This window comes from Cyprinodon tularosa, unplaced genomic scaffold, assembly GCF_016077235.1.
Source record: "Cyprinodon tularosa strain WSP-4 unplaced genomic scaffold, ASM1607723v1 ctg518, whole genome shotgun sequence".
Taxonomy (NCBI): Eukaryota; Metazoa; Chordata; class Actinopteri; order Cyprinodontiformes; family Cyprinodontidae; genus Cyprinodon; species Cyprinodon tularosa.
Genome location: NW_024039250.1, coordinates 350,055 through 366,440, shown reverse-complemented (window position 1 = coordinate 366,440; position 16,386 = coordinate 350,055). Strand labels below are relative to the sequence as shown.

General features: G+C 39.2%; 1 protein-coding gene across 1 annotated transcript; it reads right to left on the bottom strand.

Moving 5' to 3' along the window:
* Window positions 1-2,052: 2,052 nt before the first annotated feature.
* rbm41 (RNA binding motif protein 41) lies at window positions 2,053-14,659 on the bottom strand. The gene is made up of 7 exons (XM_038303704.1): window positions 14,590-14,659; window positions 11,389-11,505; window positions 6,277-6,478; window positions 5,994-6,198; window positions 3,299-3,792; window positions 3,050-3,197; window positions 2,053-2,546 (listed from the first exon to the last, which is right to left on the bottom strand). Exons 1-7 carry the CDS (start codon window positions 14,595-14,597, stop codon window positions 2,053-2,055), a joined length of 1,668 nt encoding a protein of 555 aa, XP_038159632.1. The 5' UTR covers window positions 14,598-14,659.
* Between the last annotated feature and the right edge of the window lie 1,727 nt (window positions 14,660-16,386).

The following is a 16,386-nucleotide window of genomic DNA, read 5'->3' as shown; positions in this document are numbered from 1 at the left end:
TTTAAAAAAAAGAAAACTAACATTGAGACTTTTAAACTACCCTTTGGTCTGCTGTGTCTCCCCCCAGTGTTCAAAAGAAGAACTCCATACAACTTAAAAAAAAAAAGTATAGAAACAAAAAACATGAAAAACTAAAGTTGTGATTAAAGAAGAAAAATTGGCTGAAGGATTTTTCCTCAAAAAAGCTGCGAAAAGCAAAACGAAACATACAAGCGAACAAAAGAAAGCTTCCAGATACATTCAAAAGGAAACTAAGGAAAAAAAATACTCTGCCATTATTAAAGGCATTTCATGTAAATATGAGAACTGTTGTAAAGAAAAAGAGCTGTGGATTTAAAGAGATATACAGGCTATGAAACCAGCAAGTTTAGAAAAATGTTGCAAAAGCATGAATGTAGGAGAACATTTCCAGTGCAGGGAAAATTTGAAAAACTACAAATAGCCAAACCTTCTGCAGGAAAAGGAATATCATTAATGGATGCCATCTGTCACCAGTTATCAGCTTTTGGAGGCTTTTACCATTTATTCCACATAGGGCCATGTTGGTTTGGACAATTAGGTACAACAGTTTTTCCCTCAGTTGTATTTTCTAATGATATGTTTGTCTGATAATAAGTTATATTGATCTGGAACGCTTAAACAAAGAAATCTGTAAAGATGCAATATTTTCCCCACAACAGTTTAACCTCTTGAAGCTCTGCAAGACTTTAAAGTCGAAGGGGAATCGCATTTAAATGTCAAATCGTTCTGGTCTAAACATGTATATAAATTTACTCTTTATTTATTAAAATTTCTATTTTCAAAAAAAATCCTGTCTTAAAATCTGTGTTTTTTCCGTTATCTTCTGCAGGCCAGTTAGCTCTACGTCAGCCTGAACACCTAAATTCAGCCAATCATATATCAACGGTCATCTGTCAATCAAATTTTTTTTTCGGTCGTAGCATCTTGATTGATATGTCGCAGCTAATATACGCAAAGGTTAAAATCAGAATCTTAGCAAAGTATTGGTGACCGTCACAGGTGTATAGTTGGAGAGCGAATTTTTGGCCATTTCTTAATTTAGAAGAACGCGAGTCCAAATTCATGAGTTGTTTTCCGCAATTTCGGTCATAAAAACAAAACAAGCCTCCCTTCTGTCTGCGGTCAGCTACAATTAGGGAGAGGTGCAGCAGAGTGTCTGCGGAGGGGGCGGGGACGTCTTTGAGTTCACCGCGACACCTACGCAGAGGACGTGGTTTCAAAGTATAAATCAGCCTTTAGCCCCGGCCGCTGCAGACGGGCTAACGCTAACCCTGGCTGCCGCTACCCTCAGAGCTCCGCTGGTTGCCACACTCCTCTCAACTTCAGAACGTCTTTTAAATTAAGCATTAAATCGGTAAATGGGCCATATAGTGAAGCATAAAGTATAATGTTCTCGCCTCACATGATCTTAAAACGTAGTTTTATAGAACAGCAACAGAAAAGTGGTATTTATCTTCCAGCGGTCACTGGGGGAGATGTGGAGTTAATCCTGGATGAGTCTTCAGTCCAATAAATAAAAAAAACAAGAACAAAAATCCTCATAAAGGGATATCTAGAGTTATCTTTTAACTTAAGCCCTTTTTGTAAACAGTGGCAGGAAGCTGGAGTACCCAGAGAGAACCCATGAATGTTCTTTATGTGTCTTTATGAGTGAAGGGCAACCGACTGGACCACAATTCAAAAAATACATAAATCAATTAATGCTGATATTTTCTTATGAGTGAAAAAAATAATAAAAAACTCATTAATTCAGATAAATAAATTAACTAACATAAAGAATAAGATAATGGTCTTTTACAATAAAATAAGGGAAGCTCCTCAACTTGAAGAAGGAACAATATATTAGTAAGAATGGTTGTTTTTTACATTTAAATAATTCAATAAAATTATGAGTTTATACATTAGAGTAAAGGAAATTTAGACATAAAGAGGCGGTGGATTAAAAAATATCAAAGATTTATTCAAATATTATTCTGACACGTTTTACAGTCTGTTATTCACAAGTCTGATGGATTTTAGCTGTTTTTTTTATTAATTCTCTCTTTCTCCTTCCTGCTTCCTGTTCTCCTCCGTCTCTTCTTCCTGCTTCCTGTTCTCCTCCGTCATTCCTTCCTGCTTCCTTTTCTCCTCCGTCTCTCCTCCCTGCTTCCTGTTCTCCTCCGTCTCTCCTTCCTGCTTCCTTTTCTCCTCCGTCTCTCCTTCCTGCTTCCTGTTCTCCTCCGTCCCTCCTTCCTGCTTCCTTTTCTCCTCCGTCCCTCCTTCCTGCTTCCTTTTCTCCTCCGTCTCTCCTTCCTGCTTCCTGTTCTCCTCCGTCCCTCCTTCCTGCTTCCTTTTCTCCTCCGTCCCTCCTTCCTGCTTCCTTTTCTCCTCCGTCTCTCCTTCCTTCTTCCTGTTCTCCTCCGTCTGTCCTTCCTGCTTCCTTTTTTCCTCTTCTTGTCGCTCACGGCCAAACTCAACCACCAAAGGTTTCCCCAGCAGCCGGTATCCATGGACCAACTGCAGGGCCTTCTGAGCTGCTTCACAGTCTGCCACAGAAACAAAAAAAAAATCTGAAAAGAATCCAAACAGATTTATTCCTCAATAAAAAGATGGAAAATGCTGCATTGGTCAAATGGTCAGAAGGAAAGATTGGAGGAAAACAGGCTGCAACAACAATAAGTTAATGATTCATATATCTGACATCATCCATCCATCCCTGCTCCCCTCAGGGCATCGCTGCTTCTGAGGGGAGCAGCTTTAACTGTTGCTCCGTAATGCATCCATTACGCTGCCGTTCGTTATGCATAAGTTGGGCTGTCATTGGTCAGAAGTTCTGGACTCGTTATGAAAACTCTATTTATACGCCCAAAATTGAAGAAATGCCTAGAAAGTTCAGCGTATGCCGGCGGTGTAACAGGGCCTCAGTCTAAAACTTCTAGTCTGACCATGTTTAAAGGTTCTGTTATAAAGCGATTCTTTTACTTGTGAACTTTGACCTTCAGCGTTGTGGTCAGTGAACCCATCCATGGAAAATGAAAGTGTTCCTCACCTGGCAGCGTGATGAAGGCCTGACCTTTCATCCTTCCCGTCAGCAGCCGGTAAACAACCGGAGGGCCGTCCTTCTGCTCAAATCTGGAGAACAGCGCCACCAGCTGGGCGATGGACGCCTGGGCACTCAGGTTCTTCACACACAGAACCTGCAATGGGAGGTTTTAATTCTATAAAACATGATCCCTGTCCAATCAGGGATGAGGGTTCTCCTTCAGGGAGTTTCCCTCCAGAACAAACTGTAAAATACCTTCGAAGCGTTTCCTGGCTGGTAGCTCTTGAACCTCGGGATGCTTCGGATCCCCTCCTCAGATTCACGGTTGTTCAGAATTTCCTCATCCGTCAGCGTCTCGATCTCCCCGCAGGCAGTCAGCGGTTTTCCTGAGCGGGCCGCTGATGCTCCAGCCAGGCTGCCGATTGGTCGGTTCACATCTATGCGTACGGGAGGATCCGGTTGGTCTGTCTCTACTCTGTCCTGAGGTTTCTGCAGCTGCTCTGAGGCATCCTCGCTCTGAGGATCTGGCTCACAGCCAGAGGGCTCGTTTGATTGGCTGGTGCTGCTCTCAAAGCGTTCTGATTGGTCCCATGTCGCTCCAGATGTGGATGAAGCTGATGATTCCAGGTTCTGATGACCGGAAGAGTCCTCTGGTGATATTTGTGTCTGACACCTCAAAACATCTCTGTAAATAGAGTCCATTGGGTCAGAGGATGACGCCCCCTGCTGGTTCTCGTCTGCATTGCCATCTGGATTCAAAACAAAGCAAATCTAATGTTACTCAACTAAACCTTTTCCCTCTTATACTGTTATTGATATATAACCGGAAAAACTGTTTGCGCCATGTGAAATGTTTTGAATTTCATTACTACAACCACCAGTGGGGGGGGGGGGGGGGGGGGGGGGGGGAATACAAGATCTCCATCCCCCGTTAGTCTGATGTCCCTAAAGAAAATCCTGTGCAACAAACTTCCAAAAGAAATCCTTTAATCTATGATTACATCTAAAGCAGAACATCTTCCACATTTACACAAAACATACATGCAGCAAGCTAATGGCAGAATTAAACTCTTTGGCCTTTTTTTGTGATAGAACAAAGTAGTGGCAACATTATGATGTGGTGCTGTTTTGTATTAGCAGCCACAGGTTAAGGGGATGGTTATCGTCCCGCAGCAGCGTGTCGCAGATAGTTTTCGATTTATGCTCAATATTGAAGCGTGGTCTGTGCTATGTTACTATAGCCTCGTGAGACCATCCCGATCTCGCGAGCTTTCAAGGTTTCACTCGCAGATCAGTCTGGAGACTCTCCATTAAAGAAAATTTGGAGCCGTTCACCAAATGAACGTCCAATCAGCGTTGGCTTTGAGGCGGGTTGAGGTGTGACGCAACGAGAAGCGCGACAGTTCAGTCTAAAGAACATGGCGGCTTCAGCCGATGAAACTAGCGTTAGCGTGGCTATCGAGCAAGTTTTATGGGAATTACAGAGTATTTCTTCACTGAAAGAAGAGCAAAACACTGCTCTGGAGGCTTTTCTCAGAGGAAAAGATGTTTTTGCTCTTCTCCCGACTGGTTTCAGCAAGAGTTTGATCTATCAATTGGCTCCTCTTCGTCGCCGCTCTGTTAGTACGTCATATGCTTCGTTGATCTGATTGGTTTATTTGGCCCGTCTATCACCAACATAGGCCAGTCAGCTAACCAGTATTTTCGGCCCTTCCCAAAATTACTTCAACGGAAGGTTCCCAGATGGATATGCGGAGCAAATCCATCTGGCGGAGTCAGGTTACCGTTAGTCCAAGCTAGAGGGCCAATCAGGAACTAGCTAGGATTGTGGGTGTCCGTGCGTCGGTTTGACGAGCTTGTTCGCCGTCTACAGCCCGTCATTCAACGCCGGACCACACACGGTTCACCCGTGAGTTTTCCCCAAAGACTGGCCGTGGCGCTGCGTGTTTGGTGCAAACCAGCAGACCGTCGCTCAGAGCTACAAACTAGCGTCCTGCACGGTGTCTGGGATAGAGTCTGAGGTGAGCCAGGTGCTGTGGATGGAGCTACAGCCAGAGTTTCTGCCATTAGGAACCAAACAGGAAATACACATAGTGTAGAGCAGATGGAGAACTGACCAATCAGAGGCCTCCTGTCTGAGGTCATCTACAATATTGCATCAGGTGCTGGCTTCTGAGCATAAATCTGCCTTTAAGAGTTAATTAGAAATTGGATTGAGTTAAAAACAAAAAAGGAGGAGGGGGGGCGCATGGTAAAAAAAAAGCAAGACAGGAGACTAGAGTTAGGGATCCGCCTACCTTCACCATGGAAACAATAAACATAAAGTCAGACTTTCAGCATCTGTGAGGCTGAAAACAACCACACCACTGTTTTAATTTTTTTTAAAACCATATTTAAAAAATGTCTCCACTGAGAGACAATTAAGGATAAATAAAATAAAAAAATATTTACACATATTCTTGTCTTCTCCTTCCTTGTTAGAGTGATAAACACTCAGGTTGTGATTGTAATGGGAAAAGGCTCAAAGGCTGTGAATACTTTAAGAGTCTGATTTGATTATACCGTCTAACTTTCAACATTTTCTTGAATTAACTGTCTGAGACATTTAGAGAGCATTTTTCCAGGACAATAAGTTTTAAAATAACCAAAAAAGCTAAAGAATGGAGAAATTGTCAGGCAAACAAAGATCCGCTGGCAGCTGTAAGTTAGACAAAGAAAAGCTCAACATGTGAATTATGGAAATGAACCGAAGATGTGAAACTGCTCTGATTTAATGTCAGGAAATGAGAAATTATAATAGCAGCTTTTCAATATAATAATTCTGAGCAGGAAATCAAGGATTCATTGTTATTGTTGAAGCTCCTCCTGGGCTGAAAGTCTCAGTTAAAAGCTCCTGACAGTTTGAACCCTTCCTTCTCTGAACGCCAGGTTGACATTAGAGGAACGATACCTCGATGGTAAAGGGCTGTGAGAAATCCCAGCCGCTCGTTCCCGTGGAACAGCGCTTGTTCGATCTCCATCTCCCGGCGTGAGAGCGGCCTGCTGGCGGAGAAGCGCTGCGGTCGGGACAGGAGCTCTGCTCTGGCTGCCATCTTGTCCCGGATGGTTTGCAGACGCTGCTGCTTTGCATCCGGAGCTGCGCCCACGCCGCTGGGCTACGGCGAGAGATACGGCGAGATTCAGCAGGTTCAGTCTATGAACGCTATATAACCTAAACCTGCTGAGGGTTGTACCTTGTCTCCTGAGTCCGGTGCATTTCTGCTCTGCCACAGCTGGATCTCAGCGTCAGTGAGGCCCAGTTCCCTCAGACTGACCAGCTCCTTCTCCCCATCCTGCAGAGCCTGGAACTGGGAGAGGCTTCTCACCCCCGCCGCCTGATCCCCAAACGGCCGATAAAGCGCAGCTGGAGCAAAGCACTGCTTCTTAGCAACACATCTGGAAGACAGAGGGATCTTTAAAGGAAAAGACTGGTCACATTCAGAAACCAAACTCCTGAAAGTTCTTTAAATGTGAAATGATTCCATCCTGTTCAATAAATGATCAGTGTTTTTAATTCAGAGTAATTTTCATGTGAATGTGCTTTACTGGAGGCATCCATGTTTGTCAAAGAACACTACTGCCACCTACTGGTTAGTGACGTCACGGTGCGGTATCAGCTGTTGATCAAGTCCCAGTGCTGTATCTGGTGTTTGTCACAACGCGCTATTATCCAAGTCATCTTGAAAACATTCTTCTTCCAAATGTTGGCTACATATTACGGGTTTTTTCTCTGGCCAGAAGTTCGATGGCAAATCCTCCCTCTTCAAGTTGGCGATCCAACGACCAACCCGTCCGTGGAGGATCAGGAATCAGAAAGGTGGAATAACTCTTTTTTTTACTTTTACCCGATGTATTCCAGCATCCAGCTGCCATGCACGTGGGCATTGTCAGTTTCACTATAGCTCTGGTGAATTTCAATGGTGAAGTCCTCTGGAAATCTTCAATAATTGTTGTTGATTGCAGATGTGTCTAGTAGTTCCCATTGATTTAGCTTGTAAAGCGGGGAGAATGGCGCTAGGCTTACCGCACCGTGACGTCACTGCTGGAAGATGGCAGGAGGGAGGGGCTACTATATTTGGGCAAAAATGGCCGCTCCAAGACTCTGTGATCGTGATGAAAATTATGATTTTTATTTTAATTATTTACTTATTAACGCTAAATCCATTAAATCACTGCAAACGTATTCGTTTTAGGTTTAAATAAAGATCCATCGATCAGTCCTTGCTGATCAGACTTTTCTTTTAACAGTAGATATAAAGCTGTATGAACCTAAAGCTTTTGGGGCTTTGGGTAATTTAATTCACCAAGCTGCTCTTTTGGACACTTGAGTTAGCAAAGCCGAGCATTTGATGGGTGCTTTTATACAAACATGACTCTAAATTCACTCGTTCACACAAGATGTATTGAAAGGAAGGTTGAATGTTAAATTCTAACTCCAAATGGTGCACAAAAATTTTTTTTTCTCAAAATATTGTAAAATCATGTCAATAAGAATAATTAATCCATCCCAAAGACAACTCCAGATAAAAAACTTTGAAGTTTTTTTTTTATCATCCTCATAAAGGAAAAAGTTAAAACAATTAAATGCGGTCTGTTTAACATAAGATCGCTTTCCTCTAAAAGTCTACTAGTTAATGACTTGATTTGTGATAATCACATTGACTTGTTTTGCCTTACAGAAACCTGGCTGCAGCAAGAGGATTATGTGAGCATAAATGAGGCAACTCCTTCAAGCTATTTAAATTTTCACATCCCCAGAAGTTCTGGGCGAGGAGGAGGAGTAGCAACAATCTTCCAGTCTGACTTACTGATTACTCCCAAAACAGTTAATACCTACAACTCTTTTGAACATTTAACCCTTAATTTCCCTGATCCAAATTTCAAGGCAAGAAAACCTCTTCTTTTTGTAACTTTGTATCGTCCACCAGGTCCTTACTCTGAATTTTTAGATGAGTTTTCAGAGTTCCTTTCTGATTTGGTATTAAATACTGACAGGGTCATCATAGTGGGAGATTTTAACATCCATGCTGACATTGAAGGCGATAGCTTAAGAGCAGCCTTTAATGCTATCTTAGACACTATTGGCTTTGTTCAAAATGTGAATAGTCCCACGCATTCTCATCTTCATACTTTGGATCTTGTGCTGACATACGGCATAGAATGTGAAGAAATAACAGTATTTCCTCACAACCCTGTCCTCTCTGACCACTTTCTAATAACCTTCAGGATTACTTTAACAGAGTTCTCCTCCCCCAAAAGAAGGTTCAATTTTAGTAGATCTTTATCAGATAGTGCAGTTATAAATTTTAAAGAATCTGCTTCACTTTCTCTCTCCTCTGTGTCACTGAGCAGTGCTGCAGAGTGCAAAAGTTTAGCTTATTCGCCTTCACAGGTTGATGATTTTGTTGATGGGGTTGCTAGTTCTCTGCGTATTGCCTTAGACAACGCAGCTCCTTTGAAAATGAAAACCGTTAAAAATAGAAAGCTTGCTCCTTGGTTTAATGCAGAGCTGCGTACTTTGAAGCAAAATGCTAGGAAACTGGAGAGAAAATATCGCTCCACAGGCCTGCGAGAGTCCTTCCTAGTCTGGAAAAATGGTTTACTGCTGTATAAGAGGACCCTTTGTAAAGCAAGAGCAGCATACTTCTCCTCATTAATAGAGGAGAATAAGAATAATCCTAGATTTCTTTTTAATACAGTTGCCAAACTCACCCAGAGCCATAGCTCTGTTGAACCGTCCATTCCACCTGCTCTTAGCAGCAATGACTTTATGGGATTCTTTATAAATAAGATTGATCTTATTAAAAATAAGATCATAAGCACTCCTCTATCCGCGATTGTACCTGAGGTAGTCATGGAATCTGAACTGGGTTTAGACTGCTTTGATCCAGTTGAACTCTCTGAATTAGCAAAATTATTGTCTTCATCTAAGCCTTCAACTTGTATGTTAGATCCAGTTCCAACCAGGTTATTTAAGGAGGTATTCCCTTTGATCTCCTCCTCCATTTTAGATGTGATTAATCTATCTCTGTTACAGGGATATGTACCTAAAGCTTTTAAGGTTGCTGTAATTAAACCTCTGCTTAAGAAACCGTCTCTTGACCCAGATGACTTGGTCAATTATAGACCTATATCCAATCTTCCTTTCTTATCCAAAATTCTTGAGAAAGTAGTTGCCAAACAAGTTTGCGATCACTTCCACCATAATGAACTTTTTGAAGAGTTTCAGTCTGGCTTTAGAGCTCATCATAGCACTGAAACAGCTCTGGTGAAAGTCACTAATGATATTCTCATGGCCTCAGATAATGGACTTGTATCTGTGCTCGTCCTGTTGGATCTTAGTGCTGAATTTGATACAGTTGACCATAATATTCTTTTAGAAAGACTTGAATATTTTGTTGGAATTAAAGGAACAGCACTAGACTGGTTTAAATCTTATCTATCTGATCGAATTCAGTTTGTTCATGTTAATGATAGATCTTCAACACGCTCAAAGGTTACCTGTGGAGTACCACAGGGATCAGTGCTAGGACCAATTCTCTTTACTTTATACATGCTCCCAATTGGTAGAATTATTAGACAGCATGGGATTAATTTCCACTGTTATGCTGATGATACCCAGCTATATCTGTCTATAAATCCAGATGAAGCTAACCCATTACATAGATTACAGGCATGTCTTGAAGACATAAAAACCTGGATGACTCTTAATTTTCTGCTTCTGAATGCAGACAAAACAGAAGTTATAGTCTTTGGACCAGAGTCTCTGAAAAAGAAACTGATTAGCCAGTCACTTCATTTGGATGGGATTAAACTGATTTCAGATAATAAAGTAAAAAATCTTGGTGTTGTTTTTGATCAGGACCTGTCATTTAAATCCCACATCAAAGAGGTTTCTAGAATTTCCTTCTTTCATCTGAGGAACATTGCAAAAATTAGAAATATCCTGTCCAGGGGTGATGCTGAGAAACTAGTCCATGCATTTGTTACTTCAAGGCTGGACTATTGTAATTCTTTACTATCAGGAAGTCCACAAACTGTAGTTAAAAGCCTTCAGCTGATCCAAAATGCTGCAGCCAGAGTTCTAATGAAAATTAAAAAGAGAGATCATATCTCGCCTATCCTGGCTTCTCTTCATTGGCTTCCTGTTAAATCAAGAATAGAATTTAAAATCCTCCTTCTCACATATAAAGCCTTAAATGGCCAAGCTCCATCTTATATCAGAGATCTGATTGTTCCTTATGTTCCTAACAGAGCACTTCGCTCTCAATCTGCAGGTTTACTAGTGGTTCCTAGAATTTCTAAAAGTAGAATGGGAGGCAGATCTTTTAGTTATCAGGCTCCTCTCCTGTGGAACCAACTACCAGTTTTAGTCCGTGAGGCAGACACCCTGTCTACTTTTAAGTCTAGGCTTAAAACTTTCATTTTTGATAAAGCTTATAGTTAGGGTGGCTCAGGTTATCCTGAGCTATCTCTATAGTTATGCTGCTATAGGCTTAGACTTTTGGAGGACATAGGGACCCCCATTTCATCATTCTGCTTCATTCTCTCTCTGTTCTCCTATTCTGCAGAATCTGTTAGTTCAATCTCTAACCTTCTGCTCTCTCTGCTTTTCCTCAGAGTAGCTTTGCCTCGTCTGTTCCTGTTTGGCTGTGACGTCATCCTGGAAAAAATATCAGCTGTGCTGCTTCTATCAACACCCTTGTTAATAGATGTTGGAGATCGGCCTGTTTTCCAGTGTGGTCCTGTTTCTCTGACCGTGACTGAGTGGATGTGCTCTCTTCGTCCTCTGGCATGGGAGCTGCCTCGGAGCTCGTCTGCCTGGCTGTGTGTTTCCTGGACGGGGCCGCCTTTTACAGCTGCTTTTTGTATCTCTGCTTCTGTCTCCTTGAACCCCAGTCGGCCTCGGCAGATGGCCGCTCACACTGAGCCTGGTTCTGCTGGAGGTTTCTTCCTGTTAAAAGGGAGTTTTTCCTCTCCACTGTCGCTACAAGCATGCTTAGTTTGGGGGATTGTATTTGAGTCAATGAGTCAATGCAATCAACTGGTTTTCCTTAGATAGAAAACTTTGTATCAATTTGATCTGGTTGAACTGTAAAGTGCCTTGAGATGACATGTGTTGTGAATTTGGCGCTATATAAATAAACTGAATTGAATTGAATTGAATTGAATATTCACCATCCCTGTATGGAACCTTGGCTTTCTATCAACTGTTTATAATCAGTGCAATACTCCTTTATTCTAACATATGATGCAAAAATGAATCTAATTTTGAAGTCATCAAACATAAACAGGCAGCATCTGACCGATCGATGTCAACAGCGGTGTGGAGCTGCTGCAGCAGGAGGCTGTGCAGCTGCCTCTGGCCCTCCGTCTCCTGCTCCTCCAGCAGGGGGCCCTCCTCACAGGCTCTCCGGCTCACTCTGGATCAGAGGAAACAGAAAAACAAGGTTCTGATGACTGGAAGAGGGTAAAAGCACGGTCCCTATGCAGCGGTGTCACAATACTCTGTTATATCAGACGTTTAAAAACAAAAATTGCCCAACAACCACAGATTTTACATAACAAAAAACAAAAAGGTCTGAAAACCTTTTAGAGGAGAGTTTGTTTTTGTTATAAATGTCTAATATATTATATATAGGAAGGGATCAAAGGTGAGTAGCGTAAATTATGGGTGAAGCTTAAATTGTTGAAACTAACATTTCAAATATTTAAGAAAACGCTCTAAGTTTGTATGAAATGGTTCAAAACTACAGAAAAAGGTAAAAAAAAAACACCCTTTAAATTAAACGTTTGCCTTTTTCCACTCAAAGACCAGAATAACTGCATGTTTAGCTTCATCATGACTATATAATTCATTTATAGTTGGCTATGAGTTACATTTGTATAGATTTCTACAGGGTTTATACAGGAATAGGTAACTAATTTAATGATCTTAGAAATTATTTTAATGCCATCCCATCAACAAGTACCTATGACTCTTATATATATGTGTATATATATATATATATATATATGGATTATATCTAGGGATGCAGGATATTGGGATTTTGGCCGATATCCGATATGCCGATATTTTAAAACTCATGTAGCCGATAACCGATATCGATACCGATGTTAAAGCTGGACAAAAATAAGTAGTCATTGAAAATAGCAGTTTTGTTATCCATTTCTGACACTTTGAAAAATAATATACTCAAATATATTTTCATATGCTGATATCAAATTGATTTTTAAAAACGCGGTATCGATCTATTTTACTTTCAAAATCTGGTGAAATTTCATCGTTCTGTTACAAACTCTCGTGATATTTTGCAAATTCTTGTGAGATTTTGTTAGTAAAATAGATCGATACCGCGTCAATATATCAACATATAAAAATATGGCAACATTTGGTGAATTTTCGGGGGATTTCGTAGCATAACGATGACATATAGCAATATTTCATTAGTAAAAGAGATTGATATGGTGTTTTTAAATGGCAATATATCAGCATATGAAGATATTGGGATATTTTAATGTATCAATATTTTTTCCCTCGTCTTTAGAAGTTTTTAAGTCTGTAAAAAACAAGTTTTTGAGGAAGAAGAAGAAGTGGTATTTATTTATTTTTTTTTTTTTTTAGACTTTAGAAACTCAGAAGCTGATCAAATATCGGGTTAAATATCGGTGGGGTGGCCGATGTCCGATATTAAGTTTTAAGGCCGATACCGATAGGGGGCCGATTATATCGTCCCTAATTATATCCATATTTACACTACGACAGAAATGTCAGCAAATCTGAAGGAGCTTAAGTAGCTCTATAAAGAAGCAAAATAACCAGGAGTCGGATCAGTTTACATTGGGTGCTGTTGACGAAAAGATGTGAAAGAAATTGATCGGACACTATGCAACTTTATTTGGAAAAACAAAACTCATTACATAAAAAAAAAAATCTGGTTTAATGAATAGTTATAATACAGGAGGTCTTAACTCTGTCAACTTTACGACAATTAATACACTCAAAGTGAGCTGGATTAAAAACCCTCCCTCAATCTGGAATTTCATTCCTCACCACACGTTTCTCTAAGATTTCTCTTAAGTTTGTGTTGCGATCAGTTGTAACATTGATCGTATTCCTGTCGCTTTCTCTAATTTTCATAAACAAGCCCTTTTGTTCTGGTCACTGGTTTTAAAACATAATTTTTCTGTCTGTTTTTGCCATTTTTAGATTCCTATAAGCCCAAAACAGTTTGTTTTTGACGCTATTCAGCCAGATGTTATAAAGTTCTTTAAAGTTCAGACTCCTCTGTTCTCCGAAGGCCAAAGACCTCTATCTGATCCAACTGATACTTATGTAGTTAGGCTATGATTTCAACCCAAATCTCCTAAAACAAACATATTTGCACTTTATTCCAAATAAGCTGCAGCTCAGTTCCTGATGTCATTTCATTCTGGTCTCAGAGGGATGCTGGAACAAAACCTGGTTTCTACCTGATAAATATTTACCAGTAAACCAGGTTAAAGAGGTTTATTTTAAGATCTTGTTACCCAGTAAAGTAATTTCTGATTAAATATAAAAAGGAGATTAATACCACTTTCACTTTCTGCAACATATACTGAGTCTCTCACCTGTTCTGCTCCTGTGAGTCCACCAGGTGTCTATGGCAAGCTATTTGTCACTTCATTCTGGACAATATTTATGACAGATTTTAACTTTATTTTAAAGATGTTTTATTTGGGATCCCAAAATATAAAAGAGAACTTTCTGACCGTTTCTTCTAATATAATATTTTGCAGCTGTATGCCAAGTTTTATACCCAAAAATGTATATTTATTATGATTAAACCCTCATGAATCTCTTTTTTAAAGGAAGAGACTACTTATTTTCTACATTGTCATGCTCTAATAACAAAAAGGCTGCTAAAACTTTGTCTTTATGCTGTAAAGTCAAACTATGTAATCCCTTAACATGCTTCTATGTAGCTTTAATTAATCACTATTTTTGCTTTTATTCAGTTATTTTTTTTTTTATTTTTGTTCATCTGCTGGCGATTGTTCGCTGGAAATTTTACTTATTTCTTTTTGTATATTAAATATATTGTGTATATATATATATATATAAACAAAAAAAACAAAAAACAAAAAAAACAGTTTAGATTAGCTCCCTGACATTAGGACACACGTTAGAGGGAAAAACTGTATTTCTATTTGTTTTCCGACTTTTAAGTCACATATAAAACCTCCAGAAAGTCTGCGCTAATATCAGACACAGCAAGGTCTGATAAAACTTCACCTATATTCAATTAAAAAGGTTAAAAACGAAGAAACACTAAACTGCTAACCGCTATCTCCATGACAACTAGAGCAGCAAGACCAAACTGAGCAAAGCTTCGGCTATATTTCTATATATAGATATAAATCTTTTAATTTGAAATAAACAGCAAACAAAGCGTTTCCCATTAAGGCTTTAAAAACTCATAATAAAAGAAATCTTGTATTTTTCTGACATAGAGAGCTTTGTTTACCTCCGCATTCTTCCCGTTTAGAATTTCCGTATCCGGTAACAAGGGATGATGGGAAATGTAGTTCAATTTAGTTTAATTATTAGGACACACGTTAGAGGGGAAAAACTAGTATTACTATTAGGTTCCTGACTTTTACGTCACATATATAACCTCCGCAGACACAGCAGTGTCTGGTAAAACTACATCTATGTTCAAATAAAAAGTTTAAAAACGAAGGAACAACTAACTGCTATCTCCATGACAACTAGAGGACCAAGACCAGTTTGCGCAAAGGTAAGGCTTTGAAAATATATATATATATATTTCTGCTGAAATAGAAAGCTTTGTTTACATTCACATGCTTCCTGTTTATGATTTCCGATCACATACATTGCTGTCAATGGAGAGGTTCTACTCCTTGTTTTGAATTTATTCTTAATTTAAATTGTATTACATCTCATAGAAACATTTAAAATCTTTTTCTGCCAAAAAAGTAACTGCCAGTATTTTTACTCTTCTTTTGTTTTAAATCTTGCTCTATATTTATCCATTGGCCTTATTGTTTATGTATCTGTTCTTTGTGCACTATCGGTTTGTTATATAAATAAAGTTTAACAGAAAGTTTATGATTTCTGAATCCGATAACAAGGATGATGGGAAAAGTGGCTCAATTTAGTTCAAGCAAAGGTTTATTTGAGTGTAAAAAAACAAAAGACCTTGGTAACTATTTTACCAAAGGAAATGTAACAGTACAGTAAGTAACATGACCATTTGCCTTAAATTATACAAAAAAACAACTTTTAAAAACTCTTTTCTTGTTTAAACAGTTTCACACAGAGAAAAAAGTTAACTTTCCTATTTTTTTTCCTCTGCGTCGGAAAAAAGAACATAGAAAACAATGACTTGGTTTAGATTTTTTTAGCTAATTTAAAATGAACACAGGATAATATAGACTGAGCTGAACAGCAATCCTGCATTAGCAGCTGAACACTTTTTAGAGCTTTGCATTTTTACAGCATTAAATGAGCAAACAGCAATAAAAAATGTAAGCAGAAATTGAAAATTAATAAACAGGTACATTTAAAATCTGATAACGAGGGAAATGGATCAGGAAAGCGTCTCAGATCTGATCCATCATCTTCAATGTTTTGTTTTATAAACAAACTGGACTCCAACGGTGGAGATTCTCTATTTTCATTCCCTTCTGTTTAGTTGTGGCTCTTATATCGTCTCATCGTCAACAAACACAGCAGCATCAAGCCAGTTTAGAGAAAGTAAGGACATTATAGATATGCACCTTCAAATGTGGAGAGTAAAAGTAAAAAGTCCTTAGAAAATAAAGCCTTAAATAAAGTACAGAAACCAAAACAACCTTCCTAACTAGAGCTGATATAAACTCTCTTGACATCTGGTTTATGAAAAAAAGTTGGTGCAGATTAAGAGGATAAGATATAAAACAGATTTGACTTTTCTGATTAAATACACAGAGATGTCTTATTAGATTATTTTTTTTGTCTCTGTTGGTAAAAATAATGTGAAGCTCTCTTTGAAAATCAAAATTCGTCCAAACAAGCCTGCGTTTGTTCTTTCCTGTTGTGGAAAAGTTTTTACAAGGAAATAAAGATGGAAAAAATCCTTAGAGGTGCCGCACCTATCTGTAGAGGGTGTGCCAATAAGCTGTTTCATTAGACGTGCTGCTATCGAGGACCAAAAGGAACAAACCAGTCATTTATTTTAGACATTCTTTCTAAACACTGTTGCATGAACTGTACATAATTCATTAAGCAATTAAACAAGAAAAAAAAATTTGTTTGAATT